Source organism: Canis lupus, chromosome 2 (assembly GCF_011100685.1).
Source record: "Canis lupus familiaris isolate Mischka breed German Shepherd chromosome 2, alternate assembly UU_Cfam_GSD_1.0, whole genome shotgun sequence".
Taxonomy (NCBI): domain Eukaryota; kingdom Metazoa; phylum Chordata; class Mammalia; order Carnivora; family Canidae; genus Canis; species Canis lupus.
This window is the reverse complement of record NC_049223.1, coordinates 22,115,805-22,135,640: the sequence shown is the minus strand read 5'-3', so window position 1 is coordinate 22,135,640 and position 19,836 is coordinate 22,115,805. Positions and strand designations below refer to the sequence as shown.

The following is a 19,836-nucleotide window of genomic DNA, read 5'->3' as shown; positions in this document are numbered from 1 at the left end:
ACGTGGAATACAGCCAACGAAATATTCCTGGAATGCAAAAAACAAACTATGGAAAAATGTGAAATGTGATCACCCAAAAAACTATTCAGGAGTGGGCAAAAGACGAATTCTTATCTTACAGCTCTCTAATGGACCATCCAGGCATTAAAAATTAAGTATACTAGGGCTATATAATGTGTAAAAAAGAATTCAGTCATATTAAGTGAATATAAGCAGATTCCAAATACAAATAAATGTATGATAATCACTAGTTGAAAACACGAATAATAAAACAACAGTAAACCACTGACCAATAACAGGAAAAAAATTCTGAAAGAAAACAAATATACTCTAACAGAAGCGGTTTTGGGTGGTAAAACTGGATAAAGTTTCTTCTCTTTTTTCATTTCATTTCATTTTATATTTTTTTATCTGAGAGAGAGCACAAGCAGGAGGAATAGCAGAGGGAGAGGGAGAAGCAGACTCCCCGCTGAGCAGGGAGCCCTACAACAAAGGGCACCATCCCACCATCCTGGGATGGACCCTGGGATTCTGACCTGAGCCAAAGGCAGATGCTTAACTGCCTGAGTCACCTGGGTGCCCCAAGCTTCCTTCAAGCTTCCTTCTTAATTATTTAATAGGACTGATATTTTCTACATACATAAGAAAGCCAAAAAAAAGGGAGAGAGTAGAAGATGTTTGAACTATATCAAGTAATTACCTTGGCATGCAATGCTGCTTTCTAGAAGATAACTATGGTTCTTGAACTTTCCGGTTTCATTTTAACCTGCCTTTGAAACTTCGTGTCATACTAAAGTATTTGCTCAATTATCATACAGACTGTGGAACAGCCTCAATCTCTTACTTAGCTGTTCAGAAAGAACAGACTGTGATACTTCAAAGCGTTGTAAACAGCAGTTTTCAAATCCCAGGTTCCCACTGACATGCTCTGTGACCCTGAGCAAGTTACTTCTCTGTGAACTGAGGATACCAGCAGCTACCTTCAAGGCTGTCCTAAGAATTAAACAGGAAAGCAGGTTGAGTTCCTATCACGGTAATTACCAGATAATTGGTAGCCACTATTTTATTATTACTATTTTTTATCCGTATTAAGAAGCTAGACAAGGGGATGCCTGGGTGGCTCAGTGGTTGAGCAACTGCCTTCAGCTTGGGTTGTGATCCCAGGGTCCTGGGATCAAGTCCTGCATCGGGCTTCCCACAGGGAGTGTGCTTCTCTCTGCCTGTGTCTCTGCCTCTCTCTGTGTCTGTTATGAATAAATAAACAAAATCTTTAAAAAACAAATAAAGCTAGACAAGAAATGAAATATAAAGAAAAAATGATGATATAATGCCATTACTCATTTATGCACACAAACGTGGGAATTATAAGTAAACAATGCAAACACCTTGAATTGATATGTTAAAGACTTTTGAAAACACATTATACAAATTTCTTTCCCATTTTTATTGGGGCACAAAGGAATTCAATACTGCCTATTATCCCAGAAATGTAGGACTGGAAGGAACAGAAAGAAAATATAACCTCAACTCTGTGAGTTGAAACTGAATTCATGTATCTGTCCATAGTCTCTGCTGCTTCTCTATGCCTGGCACCGTTGTCACTGTGAGGGAATCTACACCACAGGGAGAGCCACAGTGCCCTGGGACCCCAGGGACATAGCTGAAAGCGTGCTGTAGAAGAGCGGTCATGACCTCACGACCTCATCTAACATGTTTCCCCTAATTCATAGTCTTCGTTTTCTTTTTTGCAAGTCACATTTAAGACACAATTCTGACAGGAACACACAGTGTACCTGGACTCCCACTAGTGACTAAGGGCCCCAAGCCAGGCACCAATAGAAGAGGTTCTCCCGCACTGGCTGAATCTGGCCCCTGGCCTGTTTCTCCAGCCAAGAGTGTGGGTTTTTTTGGTTTGTTTTAACATGTTTAACAAATTGGTGCCAGGGGACAGGGGGCAAGGCAGCCAAGACTGTATGTGGCCCGCAAAGCCTAAAATGTTTCCCATCTAGCCGATCCCTGCCAGAGATGAGCCCTCCTGCCCCGATACCTGTTCTGTTGAGCCTGGCCATGTTCATCATCGCCTCCTGGTACGCCAACTCTACATCTTCTTGGGTGACCACTAGCTTGATCTTATTCCATTTTTCAGGCTAGTAACAGGAACAGAGATTAGGAGGAAAAGAGGGGGAAAAATGTGATTCATCTTCTAACCACTCAAAGAAAAAGAGCGTATTTTGGGAGGAGGGGTCATCTTCTGGGGGTTTCATTGATCTAATTTTGTACATAAAGTGAAGTTTTCTAACTTTCTCTTCCTGTGACTAATGTTTCAGGTGCCTCGTTAGACGCTGAACCATGCAATTTTTCTATTTTCAACCCCCCCCTCTTCTGCGGTCCTGGCCACATACTACAGTTTCCTGGCCATGTAAACCCAGCAGGACGCAGGGCCGCAGCGTGCATGCAGTGAGGCTTCTCCCCACCTCCCCACCGCGGGGCACAGATCACACTGTCCTATGCTCTCATCTCCTCTCACAAGCTGAGGCTTGCATTTTCACACAATTATACTTTTACTTTTCTGCACTGAGCCATCTTGATGGATGTAAACAGTTTGATTGCATGCACCCCGACAGCCCTGGGTGACCAGAGGAGGTCACAAAGGTCAGGTGAAAAGAGGTTTCCCTTTGTCCTCAGTCTGATTTTCAAAGACTGTAGCATCACGATATGGTCATCCAGGCATTCTTTTTTTTTTTTAAATAATACCCAGTAACCTACCACCCAACGCAGTAACTCAAGTCCATCCATGTGCTTCCCCCTTAACCCACACCTCTCTGTATCTCCCCCAGAGCTAACAACTATTCTGAATTTTATACTCGTCCAACTTCTGCCATACAAGAGAGAATATTCTCATACACACAGATGCCAAAACAATATGCTCTTTGGTTGCTTCTGACCTTTATGAAAGGGTCTTATGCTGTTAGGTAATCTTTGTGCCTTGCTTTTTTCAATTCTGAGCATTAAAAAAAAAAAAAAAAAGAAAAGAAAAAGTAAAGGTGGTGTCAGGTTGGGGGTAGGGAGAAGGATCCCAAACCTCTCATCTTGGAGGCTCCTTTGTCAACCTGGCTAGGTTACTCAGACCCTGGCAGTTGCTTAGAGAGCCACTGTGGATTACTAGCCGTGAAGGCCTTGCAATCTGATTTATGGGTGAGTCTACCTGTTGGGAAATCTCCCCTCATCACCAGATAGAAGGGAAAAATAACTCAAGGATGTGGCTTAGGGATTTTCTCTGCTCTGCTGTAACTTTTTTTTTTTAAGAGTGAGTTTATTCATGAGAGACACAGGCAGAGGGAGAAGCAGGCTGCATGTGGGGAGCCCAATGTGGGACTCGATCCCGGGACCCCAGGATCACACCCTGGGCGGAAGGCAGGTGCTCAACTGCTGGGCCACCCAGGCGTCCCATCTACTCTCTGTATCAAGTAAGATGTATCTGGTTGATAAATAACATAAAGTTGTTACTCCTTTTCGACTGTTTCTCAGTAATGGTGGTTCAGATGACAGTGGCAGAAATTAAAAGCACCAAGATATGTGAGACTAGGCCACAACTGTATTAATTATTGTATTGTTATGACAAGGAGAAAAACCCTAAATGAAGTGTGATCACAGCTCAGTGATACAGTGACTCAGGATAACTATCTTCATATTCTAGATGCTTTCTCCATGGGATAGATAACAAAATGTTGCAGTTACTAATTAGTTTAAAAAGACAACCAAACAAAACCGCCAAAAACCTAGTGAATAAAAATTTAAAGTGTCAACAACCCTGCCCATATTTATACCCCCAAACACTACACTTTCCATATATTCTATGATTTTTTTTTTTTTTTTAGTGATACTTAAGATATGAGCGCTAGAGCACTCAATATGTGGAACCTTGATTTAATAAAAGACAGGGACGCCTGAGTGGCTCAGCGGTTGAGCGCCTCCCTTCGGCCCAGGGAAGGCTTCTGGGGTCCTGGGATCGAGTCCCAGGTCGGGCTCCCCACATGGAGCCTGCTTCTCCCTCTGCCTATGTCTCTGCCTCTCTGTATGCGTGTCTCTCATGAATAAATATTTTTTTTTTTTTTAAAAAAGAAGACAGACAATCTCTCTACAATTTCTGAAGGACATAGCTGATACAACCCTCCCTGGAAGCGGAACTAAAGGGGCTCATTTGTGGAAGACAGAGTGCAGATGTGTAGATGATCTAGATCTGGAATGTGTGCAAACAGGTGCAAGGGGAAGGGCTGACTTCTGGATGAGAAGCAGTGCTTGCTCTGGAGCAGACACATCTTCTCGAGCACGTGTACTCTGGCAGGAGCAGACGGAGATACTCAGCTGACCTGATGTGCAGAGCAAATGCCCTGCTCCCCAAACCCACCAACAAAAAAACTACCAGGGCTCGGAAAACGTGCTATCCCCGTCCACACCCAGTCCCCGGCAGGCAGCGCTTCACTCACAATGTCCAGCCACTGGTGCACAGCCACAGCCACCTGCGTCCCCAGGGGCTTCGTCAGCACCAGCACATCCCCCGGGACTGCATTATCTGGCCTGAAGGAGAGAACAAGGCAGTAGACTCTAGTCAGTGTAATCAGGGATATAAACTCACTCTCAGTAGAACCAGAAAGGCTGGTAAAAATGTATGCACATCTGCAAAACACATTTAAACAAACCACCGCCAGGACAGCAGCAATGCTCAAAGAACTGAAGAGTCTGCCAATTACCTGCAGCCCCCCCCCCCACCCCAAGCCCCCAAGAATGGAGGAAGAAGCAAATCACTTTGTCTTCAAAGGCAAAAGCCTCCTCGGGCCCTGGCTCAGCCCTGCTCCTGTGTAATTCTCAGGACCCACCCCCCTCTCCATGGCTCTGGGGCAACTGAGGTGGTTCCACCATCCTAGAGGAGGGAGAGACGCGGGGGGATGAGGCTCCAATCTGTGGGTCTAACGTTGTGGTGATTTCAGCAAAGTTCTCAAACTCAAACTGACCAACATTACGTTTCCTACCTGCCACCCAGACAGACTCCCTGGTTGCTATCTGTCTTAAAGATAAAAGGCCAACACTAAAACCACAAAGACCGATCCCTCCCCCCACCATGCCAAATGCTCATACCACATCCTACTAGTTGCTCGTGGGGGTCTTCCCCGCCTGGGGTCAAACTGTCCACCCTGCCACTCCATCCTCCAACACTGACCCACATCGATTACAAAGCCAGGGGACCAGACTTACAATCAGTAACTAGCTCCTCAGCTCATCCTGTGACATTTGTATTCACTACCTTTGAAAAATGTTAATTTGGTAACAGTATGTAGGAAACTGATTTTCCAAAAACTAGACCTGAAAACATAAATGTCTTTCTTTTTAAAAAAAAAGATTTTATTTATTCATTTCATTTGAGAGAGAGAGCATGAGCAGGGGGGAGAGGGGAGCAGCAGGGAGCTCGATGTGGGGCTCTACCCCAGGATCCCCCATTGCCTCCCCCTACCATCAAGTAAGATTTTATGTATGTATTTGAGAGAGAGAGGAGCACACAGAAGGAGAGACAGAAGCAGACTCTCTCCTGAGCAGGGAGCCTGACACGGAGCTCAATCCCAGGACCCTGGCATCATGACCTGAACTGCAGGCAGACGCTTAACCTGTTGAGCCATCCAAGCGCCCCCATAAATGTCTTTGAATCTGACTCAGCCACAACTTAACACCGGTATATTCTTGCACCATCACAGGTCATGTGCCACCCACAAAAATTACCATCAAGTTACATGCAATAAAACTACTACATTATTTTTAAGTTTATAGGCACTATTTAATGAAATATAACCACCTGTGGAGGCTCATTCATGTTTTACAAACTAAATATACATGCTGTTGTCCAAAAAAAAAAAAAAAAATCTATTGAAGCTTGTTTTATTATTTTCTCCTCTCAAATTTTTGCAACTGCTAAGTTCTTTTTCTACTGAAAAGCTGAAATCTGTGAGGGAGATGGACTCCAGGATCTCTTGTCCTCTGTGTGGAGGTTTGAGAACTACCAACATAAAACATAGGAAAACAAAACTTTCTGATTTAAGTAAAATGCAAGACCTTTAACATGAAAGCTATCAGATAGCACCTCTAAAAGGAGTTCTCTCATCAATTAAAAAATGGGCAAAAGACATATATGAATATATGAAAAATAGGCTCAACTTTATTCACGAAGGAGTAAGGTTTAAAGCCAGCAGGCAGACTGGCAAAGAACAAGAGATCTGTTACCATGCTGTGTTGGTTAGGATGTCCCATTCACTGTTGGCAGAGCCTCCATGAAGGGCAGTCTGGAGAGATCTATCATAATTACTCTACATATATATTTGACTTAGCAATTCTATTTTGAAGAATTTCTTACCAAGAGATACACATACCCACAATGATCTATGTATGTAGTTACACATTAAAGCACTATTTGTAATGTCAAAATTATTGAGTAATCTAAATATCAATAATAAATGGACTAAAAATTGGTAAAAGCAGTTGCCTCATCCAGGAAGGAAAACTGGTTATGAGGAATGAGGAAGGGACTCTGCATTGTAGATCTTTCTGTATTTTTTTAATACTGAATCATATGAACACTTTCTGTTAGTACTTATCCACAAAAACAAATTAAACAAACAAAAAATCAGGGGCACCTGGGTGGCTCAGTCAGTTAAGCATCTCCCTTTGGCTTAGGTCATTATCCCAGGGTTCTGGGATTGGGTCCCGCATCAGGCACCCTGCTCAGCAGGGAGTCTGCTTCTCCCTCTTCCTATACTCACGCTCTCTAAAAAATAAAATCTTAAAAAAAAAAATAAAGGAAAACAAATGGAGTTTCTAGTTCCTTCAGAAAACTGAACATCTTCTTAAGAAGACATCAAACATGTAAAGTTAATAACTTGTATTAAGAGAGAATCTTTCAAAAAAAAAAAAAAAAAAAAAAAAAAAAGAGAGACTCCCAAAGATCCGGGAAATGGCTGGAAAGTAGACACTCATGTTATTACCTACCAGGGAAATGCCAATTTCACACCTTATACCTACTAGGATGGCTATTACCAAACATGAAGATAACAGAACAAGTACTAGCAAGGATGTGGACGCTGCCATTCTACTATGTTGCTGTTTTTTTTTTTTTTTTAAAGATTATTTATTTATTCATGAGAGACCAGACCGGGGCGGAGGGGGGGGGGGGGGGGGCAAGCAGAGACACAGGCAGAGGGAGAAAGGGAGAAGCAGGCTCCATGCAGGGAGCCTGACATGGGACTTGATCCTGGGTCTCCAGGATCACAGTCTGGGCTGAAGGCAGCCCAAAACCACTGAGCCACCCAGGTTGCCCATGTTTTTGTTTTTGTTTTTTTTTTTTTTAAGATTTTATTTATCAGAGACACAAAGAGAGAGGGCAGAGGGAGAAGCAGGCTCCTCACAGGACTTGATCCCAGGACCCCAGGATCACACCCTGAGCCAAAGGCAGATGTTCAACCACTGAGCCACCCAGGTGTTCCCAATGCTGCTGTTTCAAATGTAAAAATGGTGCCACTGCTTTGGGAACCAGTGTGATGGTTGCTCAAGATAAAGTTACCACACAACTCGATAATTCTTAGGTATATAACCATGGGAAATGGAATTTAGGTCCACAAAAACTTGCACACATAAGTTCATAGCAGCACCATTTTAATAGGTGGAAACAACCCAAAGGACCATCAACTGTGAACACACAGTGGTCTATCATACCATGAACATCATTTAGCCATAAAATGGCATGAAACACCAACATAAAAAAAAAAAAAAAAAAAAAAAAAAGAAACACCAACATACACTCTAACATGGGGTCTGAAAACAGCACGCTAACTGAACGCCAGACACAAAATACTGATATATCATATGATTGATTCCATGCTCTCTCTCTCTCAAATAAACAAAATACAATAAAATGGGCAAATTCACAAGACAGAAAAGTAGATTAGTGGTTTCCAGAGCATAAGGCAGTGGGTGGGGGAGGGAATTGGGAGTGACTGCTTATAAATACAGGGTTTCTTTTTGAGGCGATCAAAATGTTCTGGAATTGGACAAGGATGATGGAGTGACAGTTGCACAACCTTGTGACTATCAACAGCCAGTGGAGTGTATATTTTAACAAGCTGAATTTCATGGGGGTCCTGGCATAGTCCATTAAGTATCTGACTCTGGTTTTGGCTCAGGTCCTACATCAGGCTCTGCATTCTTTGTGTGTCTGCTTGTCCCTCTCCTTCCCCCCGCAGCCTCCCCGCCTCAAATAAATAAATATTTTATTTTTTAAAGGTTTATTTATTTGAGAGAGAGAGGAGCACACAGAGGGAGAGGGAGAAGCAGACTCCCTGCTGAGCAGGGAGCCTGATGCAGGGCTCAATCCCAGGACCCTGGGGGATCATGACTTGAGCTGAAGGCAGACAACCTACTGAGCCACCCAGGTGCCCCTCAAATAAATAAACATTTTTTTAAAAAGTTGTATTTTATGATGATGTGAAATTGTGTTATATGAATTGTACTTCGGGGGGGGGGTGGAAAAACCTCACCTCAAAATTAAAAAACAAACAGGCATAAAGTACTACAAAACGGACCTTAAATATATTATGCTAGTATCATGTGACATGAAAGAAGGCAGAATGGAGCACAGGTAACGTGGAGTGACAGTGAGGGGGATGGGTCTTCGGCTGGGGTGACAAAATGTTCTAAAATCAACTCTGGTGATGGGCATGTAACTCTGTAAAAATACCAAAGACCATTGACGGGATGTGAATTTATATGTCAATAATTCTCTACCAAAAAATTAAGAAGAAAGGGAGAATCAGGCCAGGTGATGTGAAACAAAATCAACTTACATGATGAATTCATTGGGCTGGCAGACAGTAGTAGCCACTCCTCCTAGAACAATCCAGGGGTTTAACACCGTTTGGCCACCAGTCACAGACGTTCCCGCCTCCTCTGCTGCATCTTTAAAACCCTGTATAATTAGGGGCATCACTTTATCCCTCTCCTAGGGTTTAAAAGAACACAAATTAAAAGTCAACATAATTCAGTTCCACACCTAGAGAAAAGAATCTACACTTATAATAATAAAGAATCTACACTTATAAGTGTATATAATAAAGCATTATATACACTTATAATCTACAACCCTTAAAGGGAGTCTTGAGGTTGACAGCCAGGGCAGAGAAAGGAGGAGGAACAGTTTACATTGTAGCCATTTTATCAGAAGCTGGAAGTCGCTCTAGGTTACAATGTGAATGAAACCCAGACAACACAGAACTAAAAACTGGAATATGGCTGGACACCCAAGTGGGCCCTGAATCTGAAAGCCAGCTCTTGAAGTGGTCCTTCAGAATTCTAAGACTAGCTTTGCATGCATCCACATGCCTCCTGCAGAGGCTGTAAGGGACCCAAGACCCAAGCACACTCTGTGGGAGCACAAAAGGGCCGGCGGAAAACTCGTTTCTATGAGGCACAGTGAAACTCTTTCTGAGGCATGAGAACAGATACCTTTCAAAAACAATCTAAGGGGAAATCATCTCTGTCAAACGGCAGGTACCGGCAGCGAGGCCACGGACACTGCTGTGTGAGCACGTGAACACACTGACCCCCCCTCCCCACCGCTGCACCGCCTCCAGCAGTGACCGAAGCAGCAGGCAGAGGCAGGCGCCCGCCCTGAATGCCCTAAGTGCCCTGGGCCTGCATCTGTAAGGCTGGGCCTGGACCACGGTGGGCCTGGGGGACGTGCTAGTACTGCGGCCTCGACTTTATTAAAGCAAACCAACATGCCTGTCTTGGCTTCAGTCTACCTGGAAGAGAGGAAGGGAAGCAGGTGGTAGAAACGAAAACAAGAGGCCAGACTCTCTATTTTAATTTATGGACAGCTGCCAAGAAATAAACGGGGAGCCCGACAGAGCAGGAGAGCCACGCAGCCTGGGTGCCTCACGTTACAGATAGGGGACAAAGGGCTACCCAGGCAAGTGATGCCATCAAGACAACAGACTACTTACCCTGTCAGTCATTTTATTACTGATCCCAAGGAGCATCAGCATATTGTCACATTCCGTGACCCCCATGGCGTAGAGGTCACTGAGGACGTTGGCACATGCTATCCTGCCCTGGAAGAGAGGGGAGGGGTGAGAAATGACAACTGGGGGACTTTCCGTGAGGGCCTATAGAGCACCTCCCAGGAGAACTCGGGGACTTTCCAGGGACATGGTCCCCGTTTTGTGTCCTTTTCTTAATCACTAGGCCACTCCTTCCCACTTTCTGACATTCCCATGACCGCCTCTTCTTTTTTGTGCAGAACAAATAATTTCCGTGTTGCTTCCCATTCTAAATACCAGGAGAAGCCCGCAATTCATTTAGATGGGAAATGGGGATTGGGGGCAGATGCTGGGGCGGCAGGCTGGAGCAGATGGGTCTGCAATGGAAAGGTTGGAAAACAAGTGTCCTAAAGCAAACTTGGAAACAGTGACGTATCCTAAACAGACTCTAAAAATATGTTCACCTTGTTGGTTAGAGAGAAGACGTTTTTTATAACATAGGGACGGAGAAATTTTGGTAGTTTCTTTTCAAGGCTATAGAAGATAAACAGGAAAAACATCTTGCTTGAGAAACTAAAAAATAGAAGAGAAAAAACATCCAGGCCTGAAGTCAGACTGTTTTCTAAAGCACATAAAAAGCATGTCCAGGGATCCCTGGGTGGCGCAGCGGTTTAGCGCCTGCCTTTGGCCCAGGGCTCGATCCTGGAGACCCAGGATCAAATCCCACCTCAGGCTTCCGGTGCATGGAGCCTGCTTCTCCCTCTGCCTGTGTCTCTGCCTCTCTCTCTCTCACTGTGTGCCTATCATAAATAAATAAAAATTAAAAAAAAAAAAAAAAAAAAAAAAAAGCATGTCCAGTAAACTATTATTTAGTAAAGAACTTTAATTCAATAGAAATATGGTAACAGGGACGCCTGGGTGGCTTAGCAGTTGAGCGTCTGCCTTCAGCTCAGGGCGTGATCCTGGGTCCGGGAATGGAGTCCCACATCAGGCTCCCTTCGAGGAGCCTGCTTATCCCTCTGTCTCTGCCTCTCTCTCTCTCTGTCTCTCATAAACTTAAAAAAAAAAAAAAAAAGGTAATACAGATTTTTTTAAATCGGAGATATACAAGTTGTCGGGGACACATGGCTGGCTCAGTGGATGGAGCAAGTGACTCTTGATCTTGAGGTTGTAAGTTCGAGCCCCAGGTTGGGTATCGAGATTATTCAAAAATAAAATCTTAAAACAAAACAAAACAGGGACACCTGGGTAGCTGAGTCTGTTGAGCATCAGACTCTTAATTTCAAGAGTCATCATCATCATCATCAGGTGATGATCTCAGGGTCAAAAGATAGAGTTCCGTGTTGGGCTCTGTTTGTGCTGGACACAGAGCCTGCTTGAGATTCTCTCTCTCTCTCTCTCCCTCTGCCCTCCCCCAACCCCGATCCAATAAATAAATAAATAAATAAATAAATAAATAAATAAATAATGTAAGTTGTCATTTCTAGACTGCAAAGGAGAAGATAACAAATTGTTCTTCTGACATAAGGATAATCAAGCTCCCAGGTGTGATCATTTCAGCAGCTGGCTCACTGTTCAAGGTTTTTTTTTCTTTTACGACTTCCTAGCAGACTGGCAGTGAGCTCAGAAGCATCAACAGCAGGGGTGACTGGGGTTTGGCAACTTGGAGGTGCCCACCACTGCTTGGGGCTGCAGCGACGTTCTATCCTCTCTGATGCTTTGAAGAGATGCTGGCTAAAGACTGAGCTCTGGAACTAGCCCCCTATGCCCCCGGGTCAGGTGGGGGCCTGGGTGTGGCATGCCTCAGCCTCTCAGGAGTGCTGCTCCTGGGGATGGAACACAGCGAGTGCAGAGGCCAGACGGGTTTCTAGTCAAGTGTATGCCTGTCACTGGCGCCTGAGAAGTGACTTTCCTCCTCCCTGCACATAGCTGTCCCCACGCGTGTAGCTCAAGTCCAGTGCCCTGGCACACACATCAGCCCATCTCCTAAGAGCAGGATGTCCCCGGTCACTTCGTCAGCTCTTTGTCTGGTAGGGCAGGGAGTTAAAGTCAGGTAGACGATGGGGTTGCTGGCATAACCATGCACTAAGCAAGTGGGAAATAGATTTGGCAGGCCACGATCAGTAGCTAGGAACTAAAATGCAGCAGTTCAAGTACATATTCCACACGGTGGCACCTAACACACTGAGGTGGGTATTGACCAGAATTGGAATAAACCATCCAGAAGTTTTAACTGTGGTTAAGAGGCTGAACTGTATTTCTGGAAGGAAACTTCTAGCATCAGTCCTGCTGCCTGAGATGCAGGCATGTGGAGCTTACCAGTGTCAGAGAACAAACGAAAGAAGACTATAAGCATGTCACAAAAGACATGCTGAGGACACAACAGGTGTTCTCACAGACACACACTCAGATACTAGGGCAGCAGGGGGCTTCCCACGCCTGCCTCAACTGCCTTCCACACACACGGAACCATACCAAGTATAAGCGGGGCCAGACCCAAAGGCTGCAAGGGCAGTAGTGGGATGGGAACCACTGGCATGTAACAAAAGCCCCAACCCACGAGCAATTCCAGACGTAAACACCCACCAGCGTCAAACTCACCATCATGTAAGGGTCATCAACGATGGGGTAAATGTAATCCGTGGTTTGAACCAAAGAAAGACCGCCATGCCTCAAAGGAATGACGCAAGTATCCATTCCAATGCCTGCAAAGATGAAAGTCATCAGCATCCAAAAATCAAAGGAAAAGCCCTTCATTTCATACCATCCGTGCTCCGGATAGGAACAGTCTTATGCACGACACGTATGGAACACTGCACCCTGCCAATAAAGCAATGTGTTTCCTATCAAGAAGCGTAACTGAAATAAACGTGAAACATAACTAGCTTAAGATGGAAAGTGAGAATAAAATTTGTTAGTCATGAAGATTCAACTTCAATATGGTACAGTTTTTAAGCTTTACTGATGCCTCCAATGGAAATTGTTCCTTTGTATTAGCATACCACGTGGCTGACACCACAGAGAATTTCTTTAAAGCTAAGAAAGCAACAACAGAACTTGAGTTGTCTTATCTACAGTTACTTTTCGAGTAGATCTTTAGGCATTATTTTCCCCAACAGAAAATCTTTTTTTTTTTAAGATTATTTATTTATTTATTTATTTATTTATTTATGATAGACATAGAGAGAGAGAGAGAGAGGCAGAGAGACACAGGAGGAGGGAGAAGCAGGCTCCATGCCGGAAGCCCGACGTGGGACGCGATCCCAGGACTCCAGGATTGCGCCCTGGGCCAAAGGCAGGCGCCAAACCGCTGAGCCACCCAGGGATCCCTCCCAACAGAAAATCTATAAAATCTTTTACACATATAAAAAATGTTATAATTACTTCTCTATTTTAGTCAAAAATGAAAACGACAAAGAGAGAGAAGGGGAGGAGGGGGGCTGCCTGGCTGGCTCACTCAGAGGAGTGTGTGACTCTTGATCTCGGGGTTGGGAGTTCAAGCCCCATGTCAGGTATACCTTAAAACAGAAAGAAAGAAAAGAAAAAGACAAAATTGAAACAGGTATTCACCATTTCCAATCAAGCATGTACATACACCGTGGTGCCTACGTGATCTGTTATATAGGTTCCCAAATGTGTTTAAGAAGAGACTTTAAAATTCCATTCTATTCCTCTTGTGGAAAACTTGTAAATGTCACCTTTATTAACTTACACGATAAAGAGGGAAAATATTTTGCTAAATAAGCCTGTAGGAAATATTTCAATTTACCTTTATTATTATTTTTTTAAAGATTTTATATATTTATTCATGAGAGACACAGAGAGAGAGAGGCAGAGACACAGGCAGAGGGAGAAGCAGGCTCCATGCAGGGAGCCCGATGTGGGGACTTGAGTCCCGGGTCCTCAGGATCACACCCTGGGCCGAAGGCAGGTGCTAAACCGCTGGGCCACCCAAGGATCCCGGAAATATTTCAATTTATTAAAAATTATTTCTAAATGCTTAGAAATATGGACAACAGATGATCTAATTAGAAATAATTCCCTTTTACTGAGTCCAGTTTAAAAGTAGCCCAAACTAAGCTACTAGAGGCAACATTTCTTTGGGAATCACCTGTAATGTAGTTATTTTCAAATTTAGACTGGCCTAAGTTGAATACTGAGCACTTTCCCTACACTTCTCTCGAAAGGATGCCCTCCAGTCCCCTTATGAGGATTTCAACTTCGCAGCGCAAGAGCTAAAGGCAGAGGAAAAAATCAAGATAAAATACCAAAGGAAATAAGTCAATGGGACCTTCTTAATTCAGAATTCCAAATGCAACAAACAAATCAGTCATATCTGAGTCACAGTGAAATGAATACTTGAGTACCTTTCATAGTCTGCTTGAGTAAAACTGCTATGGTACAACTAGCCTCAGTACCACAACCGCAAAATACCCACTAGAGGCCGAGTCATAGGGGGACCTTATTTTCCCAGCTTTTGATCCATTATTAGTATCACAAAACTAAAAATCGAGTTTAATAAAAAAAAAATAATAATCATAAGGGCAGCCCCGGTGGTGCAGCGGTTTAGCGCTGCCTGCTGCCTGGGGTGTGATCCTAGAGTCCCGGGATCGAGTCCCATGTCGGGCTCCCTGCATGGAGCCTGCTTCTCCCTCTGCCTGTATCTCTGCGCCTCTCTCTCTGAATGAATGAATGAATGAATGAATGAATTAGACTTTGCAAAGGCGGGCTTATTTTCTGCTACTAGAGATGGCAAGGGAGGGTCCGGATGGCATGTTTCACAGATTTGTGACAATGGAGCACACTGCCCAGATTGTGAATGTTCATGTGCATTAAGTGGAAACACCTGTGATAATTCATCTCAATGACTATATGTGCACACCTCCCAGAAACTTCACCTGAGGGCTGTGTTTGAGCGCTTAAGGGGAAAGAGGGCAAGAACCACAACTTTACTCATACTGAGTCTCTCTAAATTGATAATCCCAACAGGTCATTCTGAGAATGTTACTGTTTGCTTTACGAAAGAGTTGAAATGTAGTTTTCTTTGGGGTTTTCATGTGTAAACTACAGGACCATGGAAAGAGAGACTGAACATAGTTGCTGAATGTTAGCTTTAAATGTTTCTAATCGGGGCCCCTGGATGGCTCAGGTCATGATCTCAGGATCCTGGGATGGAGCCCCACCATTTATCGCCATCACCCTTGTTCAGCAGGAAGTCTGCTTCTCCCTCTGCCCCTCCTCCCACTCAAGTTCTTACCCTCTCTCACCCTCTCTCCCCCTCTCTCAAACAAATAAAATCTTAAAAAAAAAAAAAAAGTTTTTACTTTGGTTACTCCTAAATTTGAATTAAATAAATTTGATTTGTGAAGGATTTAGTTTCTATTTATATGTATCAACAGAGCTTTTTAACTGATGACTCGAGCATGTATACCAAAAAGCCAACATTTCATCAGTAATATTTTAAGCAATTATGTGTTTAAGTGGGGTTAAATATATTAGAATTAATTTCACCTGATGCTTAAAAAAAAAAAAGATTAGGACATTTGAAATTACACGTATGGCTCACATGGTATTTCTTTGTGTAGCACCGGTCCACAGTGACTGGGGGAGAGAGGGCAGGGCATATCTGAGATGGGCCACTGGCCTTGAAAAACCAGAGGATCAAGTTGGGAGAGGGACTGTCCAGGGAAAGGGCAGGTGGTAACAGATGAAAATACCACAGGGTGGAGGAAGCCTCAAATACCAGACAGAGCAGTGTATTTAATTACGAGTGGGTGGTGGGAAATTCTGGGTTTTCAGCAAGCCTGAAACCATCAAGAAAAAGAATCCACATGCTCACACTAACCTACCACCACCGCCGGCAGTGATCAATACTTGATAGCTCTTTAGTCCCAGGCAAGAAATACTTAATTCTTTAGTAAGAATACATCTAATAAATCAGTACATTTAACAACTGTCACCATCTTACAATCCAGGAAAGCAGACACTCTTTTAGAAAAATAACTTAAAAACAGACACACTGGCATCCATCTATTATTACGTGTCTGTTTGGGTAAAGATACACGTGGTACATATACATACACAGATCATTTCTGGTACTTCCAAAAAGTAAGTATTGTCATTTCATTTTATAGATTGGGAAACTGTGGCTCAGATTAACACTCGGTGACTGTGCCAGAACATGAATCTAGATCTGATTCCCAAGCAAAGCTTTGGCTATCCAGATGTTACCATTTCTGGACAAGGTTTTCCTACTGTGTGTGCTTCCTTTTGCTGGTTAGCTGGGATCCATCCACCCTGGAGAATGCCATGAATGCTCAATTTTGTGAGTGCGCATTTTTCTGGCAAAGGGTCATGGCTTCCAATTACTTCTCAAAAGCCCTAGGAGACTAGGCTTCTTTGCTACAGTGTTCTCATAGCAAGCAACTTTCTCCTGCCTCTGCCCTTGCTGTGGACATCTGTCTCCTCCACCACTGCTAGGCTGTAGCTTATAGCCGCCCCGCTTCTCACTTCAAACATGTTGGACTTAGAAATCAGATGACAGACAGTCTGGTGGTTAGAGGAGTCAGCAAGCATGGATTCCAGGTCCTGCTCACCAAATGACATGGGTTGCTCGGCCTTCCTGAGCATCACGGGGTGGAAGGAAGGAGTGACTGACCTGACTCATTCTCAAAGTGCTTAACAGTGCCTGGCATGCTCAGTAAGGTTGACAGGAAGTTCTAAAAAGGAATTACTACTGTATCCATAAGTTTATTTTTTTAAATTTATGATATATTTTTTTAAAGATTTTATTTATTTGAGAGAGTGACAGAACAAGCATGAACAAGGTGGTGAGGGGATGGGCAGAGGGAGAGGGAGAAGCAGACTCCCCTCTGAGCAGGGAGCTGATGCGGGGCTTGATCCCAGGACCCTGGGATCATGACCTGAGCCGAAGGCAGATGCTTAGCCACCTGAGCCACCCAAGCACCTGATCCATTTTTTCATTTTTTTTTAAAAGATGTTTTTATTTATTTATTCATAGAGACACACACACGGGGGGGGGGGGAGGGGGGCAGAGACACAGGCAGAGGGAGAAGCAGGCTCCATGCAGAGAGCCTGACATGGGACTCGATCCAGGGTCTCCAGGATCACGCCCTAGGCTGCAGGCGGTGTTAAACCGCTGCACCACCGGGGCTGCCCTATCCATAAGTTTTTATTGCCATTTGTTTTTGCCCATTTGGCAGCTTATTTCTCTTGACAAAGTTCTCTGACAGCTCTCTCATTAGTTCTTATTTCTTGACAAGCCAGTATCTAATCCAACTCATTCAGCTGGTATTTCTCCATGCTCCGGCATCAGCTAGATGAGGCTGGTTTGCAAACTGAACTCCTGGGAGTCAGCCCTGCAGACCCTTAGAGTGCATGCAGCTTCCTCTCTCCCAACCAAAGCAGCTCTGCTTTCGTTATTTTTATTTTTTAAAGGTTTTATTTGACAGAGAGAGGGAGCAGCAGGCCCCCCACTGAGCAGAGAGCTGCTGTGGGACTCCAGCCCAGGACCCCGAGATAATGACCTGAGCTGAAGACAGACGCTTAACCGACTTAGCCACCCAGGTGCCCCATCAGCTCTGCTTTTATATTTGCTTTATATATCAGAGAAGGAGTGTCCTGGGTTGTAAGACAGAACTGCACAATAAAATGGTGAAAAATGAATTAAGAAAGCTGATCAGGTCACACAGCAGGACTACCAAACATTCAGACTCCTAGACTACACGCCAAACATTCAAAAGGCAAAGTGATCACCGTCTCATGCCACGTCCTTAATGCACCAAACAAGGAGAGCTAATAAACAGTATCCCGGTAGCCTAGAATTTCTGAGCTCTGTGTTTGGGAAGAGGCAAACCATGAAAGCATCAGGAATTTAGTAAAGAAAAAAAAAAAAAAAACACTCTCAATTCCAGATGATGTCCCAGGGTCAGGCAGACTTAGTCCAGGCTTCTCCTTCTTCCCCACCCGAGCTCATCAAACAATGCTTATTGCAGAGGAACCTCTGAGCTCCCCCGCAACCCAGTCACTGCCCTCACAGCACCACACAGTGACAGGGAAGCACCACCTCTCCTAAGGCGAAGGAAGAGAATGCAAGCACTTTAAGGAAAATTTTAAGACAGAAATCAAGGAGTTTCTGCTTAATCCTCAGCTAACTACAAAATTCAATTTAGCGAAAAACACTCTTACTGTAATAGAATTGTCTCAGTTGCACACTTACAGTTTAAAAATGGCTAGAGCCCGTTTCTTGATGCTTTCCAAGTACTTCCTCCAAATAAGTTACAATAATCAGATAGTTACTGTGGCTGTGCTCTTTGAATCCTCGTAGAAATGAGCCTTTTTAAAAAAGGCACCATGGGAGGATGGAAATTTGGCTTTTGACTCCTTGACTACAACTGCAGCCAAGATGCTCTTCCTTGGGGAAGTATAAAAGAAATAATGGTTCACATACCAAGCCTTGGCATAACTGCTCCCAGAAACTGCTCATCTTCTTGGAAGTGATTCTCTTGTAAGGATTCCAGCAATTTCTGCAGGACATCTTGGGGCACTTTGCAGCCGGTGCCCTTCAGTTCAGTGAATCTGGTTAGCCGGAAGCTCTTGTCCAATTCATAACTTTCCGGGTTAAAGGACTCCCGCGTAGACATGGTTCTTGGGAACACACACCTCACAGCTGGGCTCCTCCCCTCCCTCTCCTAGCCGGCTGGTTTCTTTACGGATCCACCTAGGTATCACCCAAACACAAAGACATCATTAAAAGAATCCTCACCAGTACTTGCTAAGCCTCAGGTGGATATACAGGACAGTGACAAGTAAGTGTGAAAAGAGCTGAAATCAACCGGACCCCAGGGATCTGGCAGCGATCAGAGGCCACAAAAGTTCCTTACGGTGATGCAAAAGCCGGAACGATCATTTTAAACATGGACTGTACCACCACAGACATCTTCTTCTACAGAAGATCTGACGTCTGTGTTGCTGTCACTGTGGCTCTGAGGGGGACAGGACACCTCCCCTGAAGAAGGTACCATGGGCCAGCTGGCACAAGACACAAGGCCATTTTCAGCAGCAAGTCCCAAAGGTTCTTCTGGCGGCCAGCATTGTGAAAATACTTCCAGTCACTTCATCTGTCAGCCTAGAAACACTATGGCTTTGAAATTAGAAGTCCCAGCTAAAGGGACTTTTCTGGAAAACCTTTTAATATCTTCTGCTGTCTCAAACAGAAAAATAAAATGCCCACCAGACACTCTGCAACATCAAAAGGATGTTGATGGAAATGCATCTGATGGAATTCTTCATGATGCTCAATTCAACTTTAGAAAAGCAGGTTTTCACTTTGAGCCAAAAGTACAACATGATCCAAAACTAAGGAAGCCTCACTGAACAACACAAGTTGAAAAGTGGAAAGGCTGTTTAACGCAGCAAGGTTAATCCTCTCCAAGAGAGCAGTGGAAAGTTCTCTTAATGTTTTAATGCAGTGCTCTTTCCTAGAAAGCAAACATCCCGCCCAACAAACCAGTACACACACATCATTGACAAAATATGCTTGCTCCTGCTCATTACGGTTTCACTGCAGAACTAAAATGAGAAATTAAACTGCACTTAAATCACTAGCAGTCATGGTACTTGATACTGTGGAAGTTTCTAGGGTGAACTCTTCTAAATCCGAAGTCTGGGAGGTTACACCAGAATCTTACATGTGCTCCCAGGGTTTACAAACCTCCAGAATGGTATTTTATTGGGCATA

The 19,836-nt window shown here is 44.1% G+C and overlaps 1 protein-coding gene across 1 annotated transcript in view; it reads right to left on the bottom strand.

The window, feature by feature from the left end:
* The window catches only part of SEPHS1 (selenophosphate synthetase 1), a 28,283-nt gene extending 9,466 nt beyond the window's left edge, over positions 1–18,817 (bottom strand). The window contains 6 exon segments of the mRNA NM_001190410.1: positions 2,048–2,147; positions 4,488–4,578; positions 8,883–9,037; positions 10,041–10,148; positions 12,678–12,781; positions 18,547–18,817. Coding sequence (NP_001177339.1) covers positions 2,048–2,147; positions 4,488–4,578; positions 8,883–9,037; positions 10,041–10,148; positions 12,678–12,781; positions 18,547–18,739 — 751 coding nt within the window. The 5' untranslated portion in view covers positions 18,740–18,817.
* Positions 18,818–19,836: the final 1,019 nt, after the last annotated feature.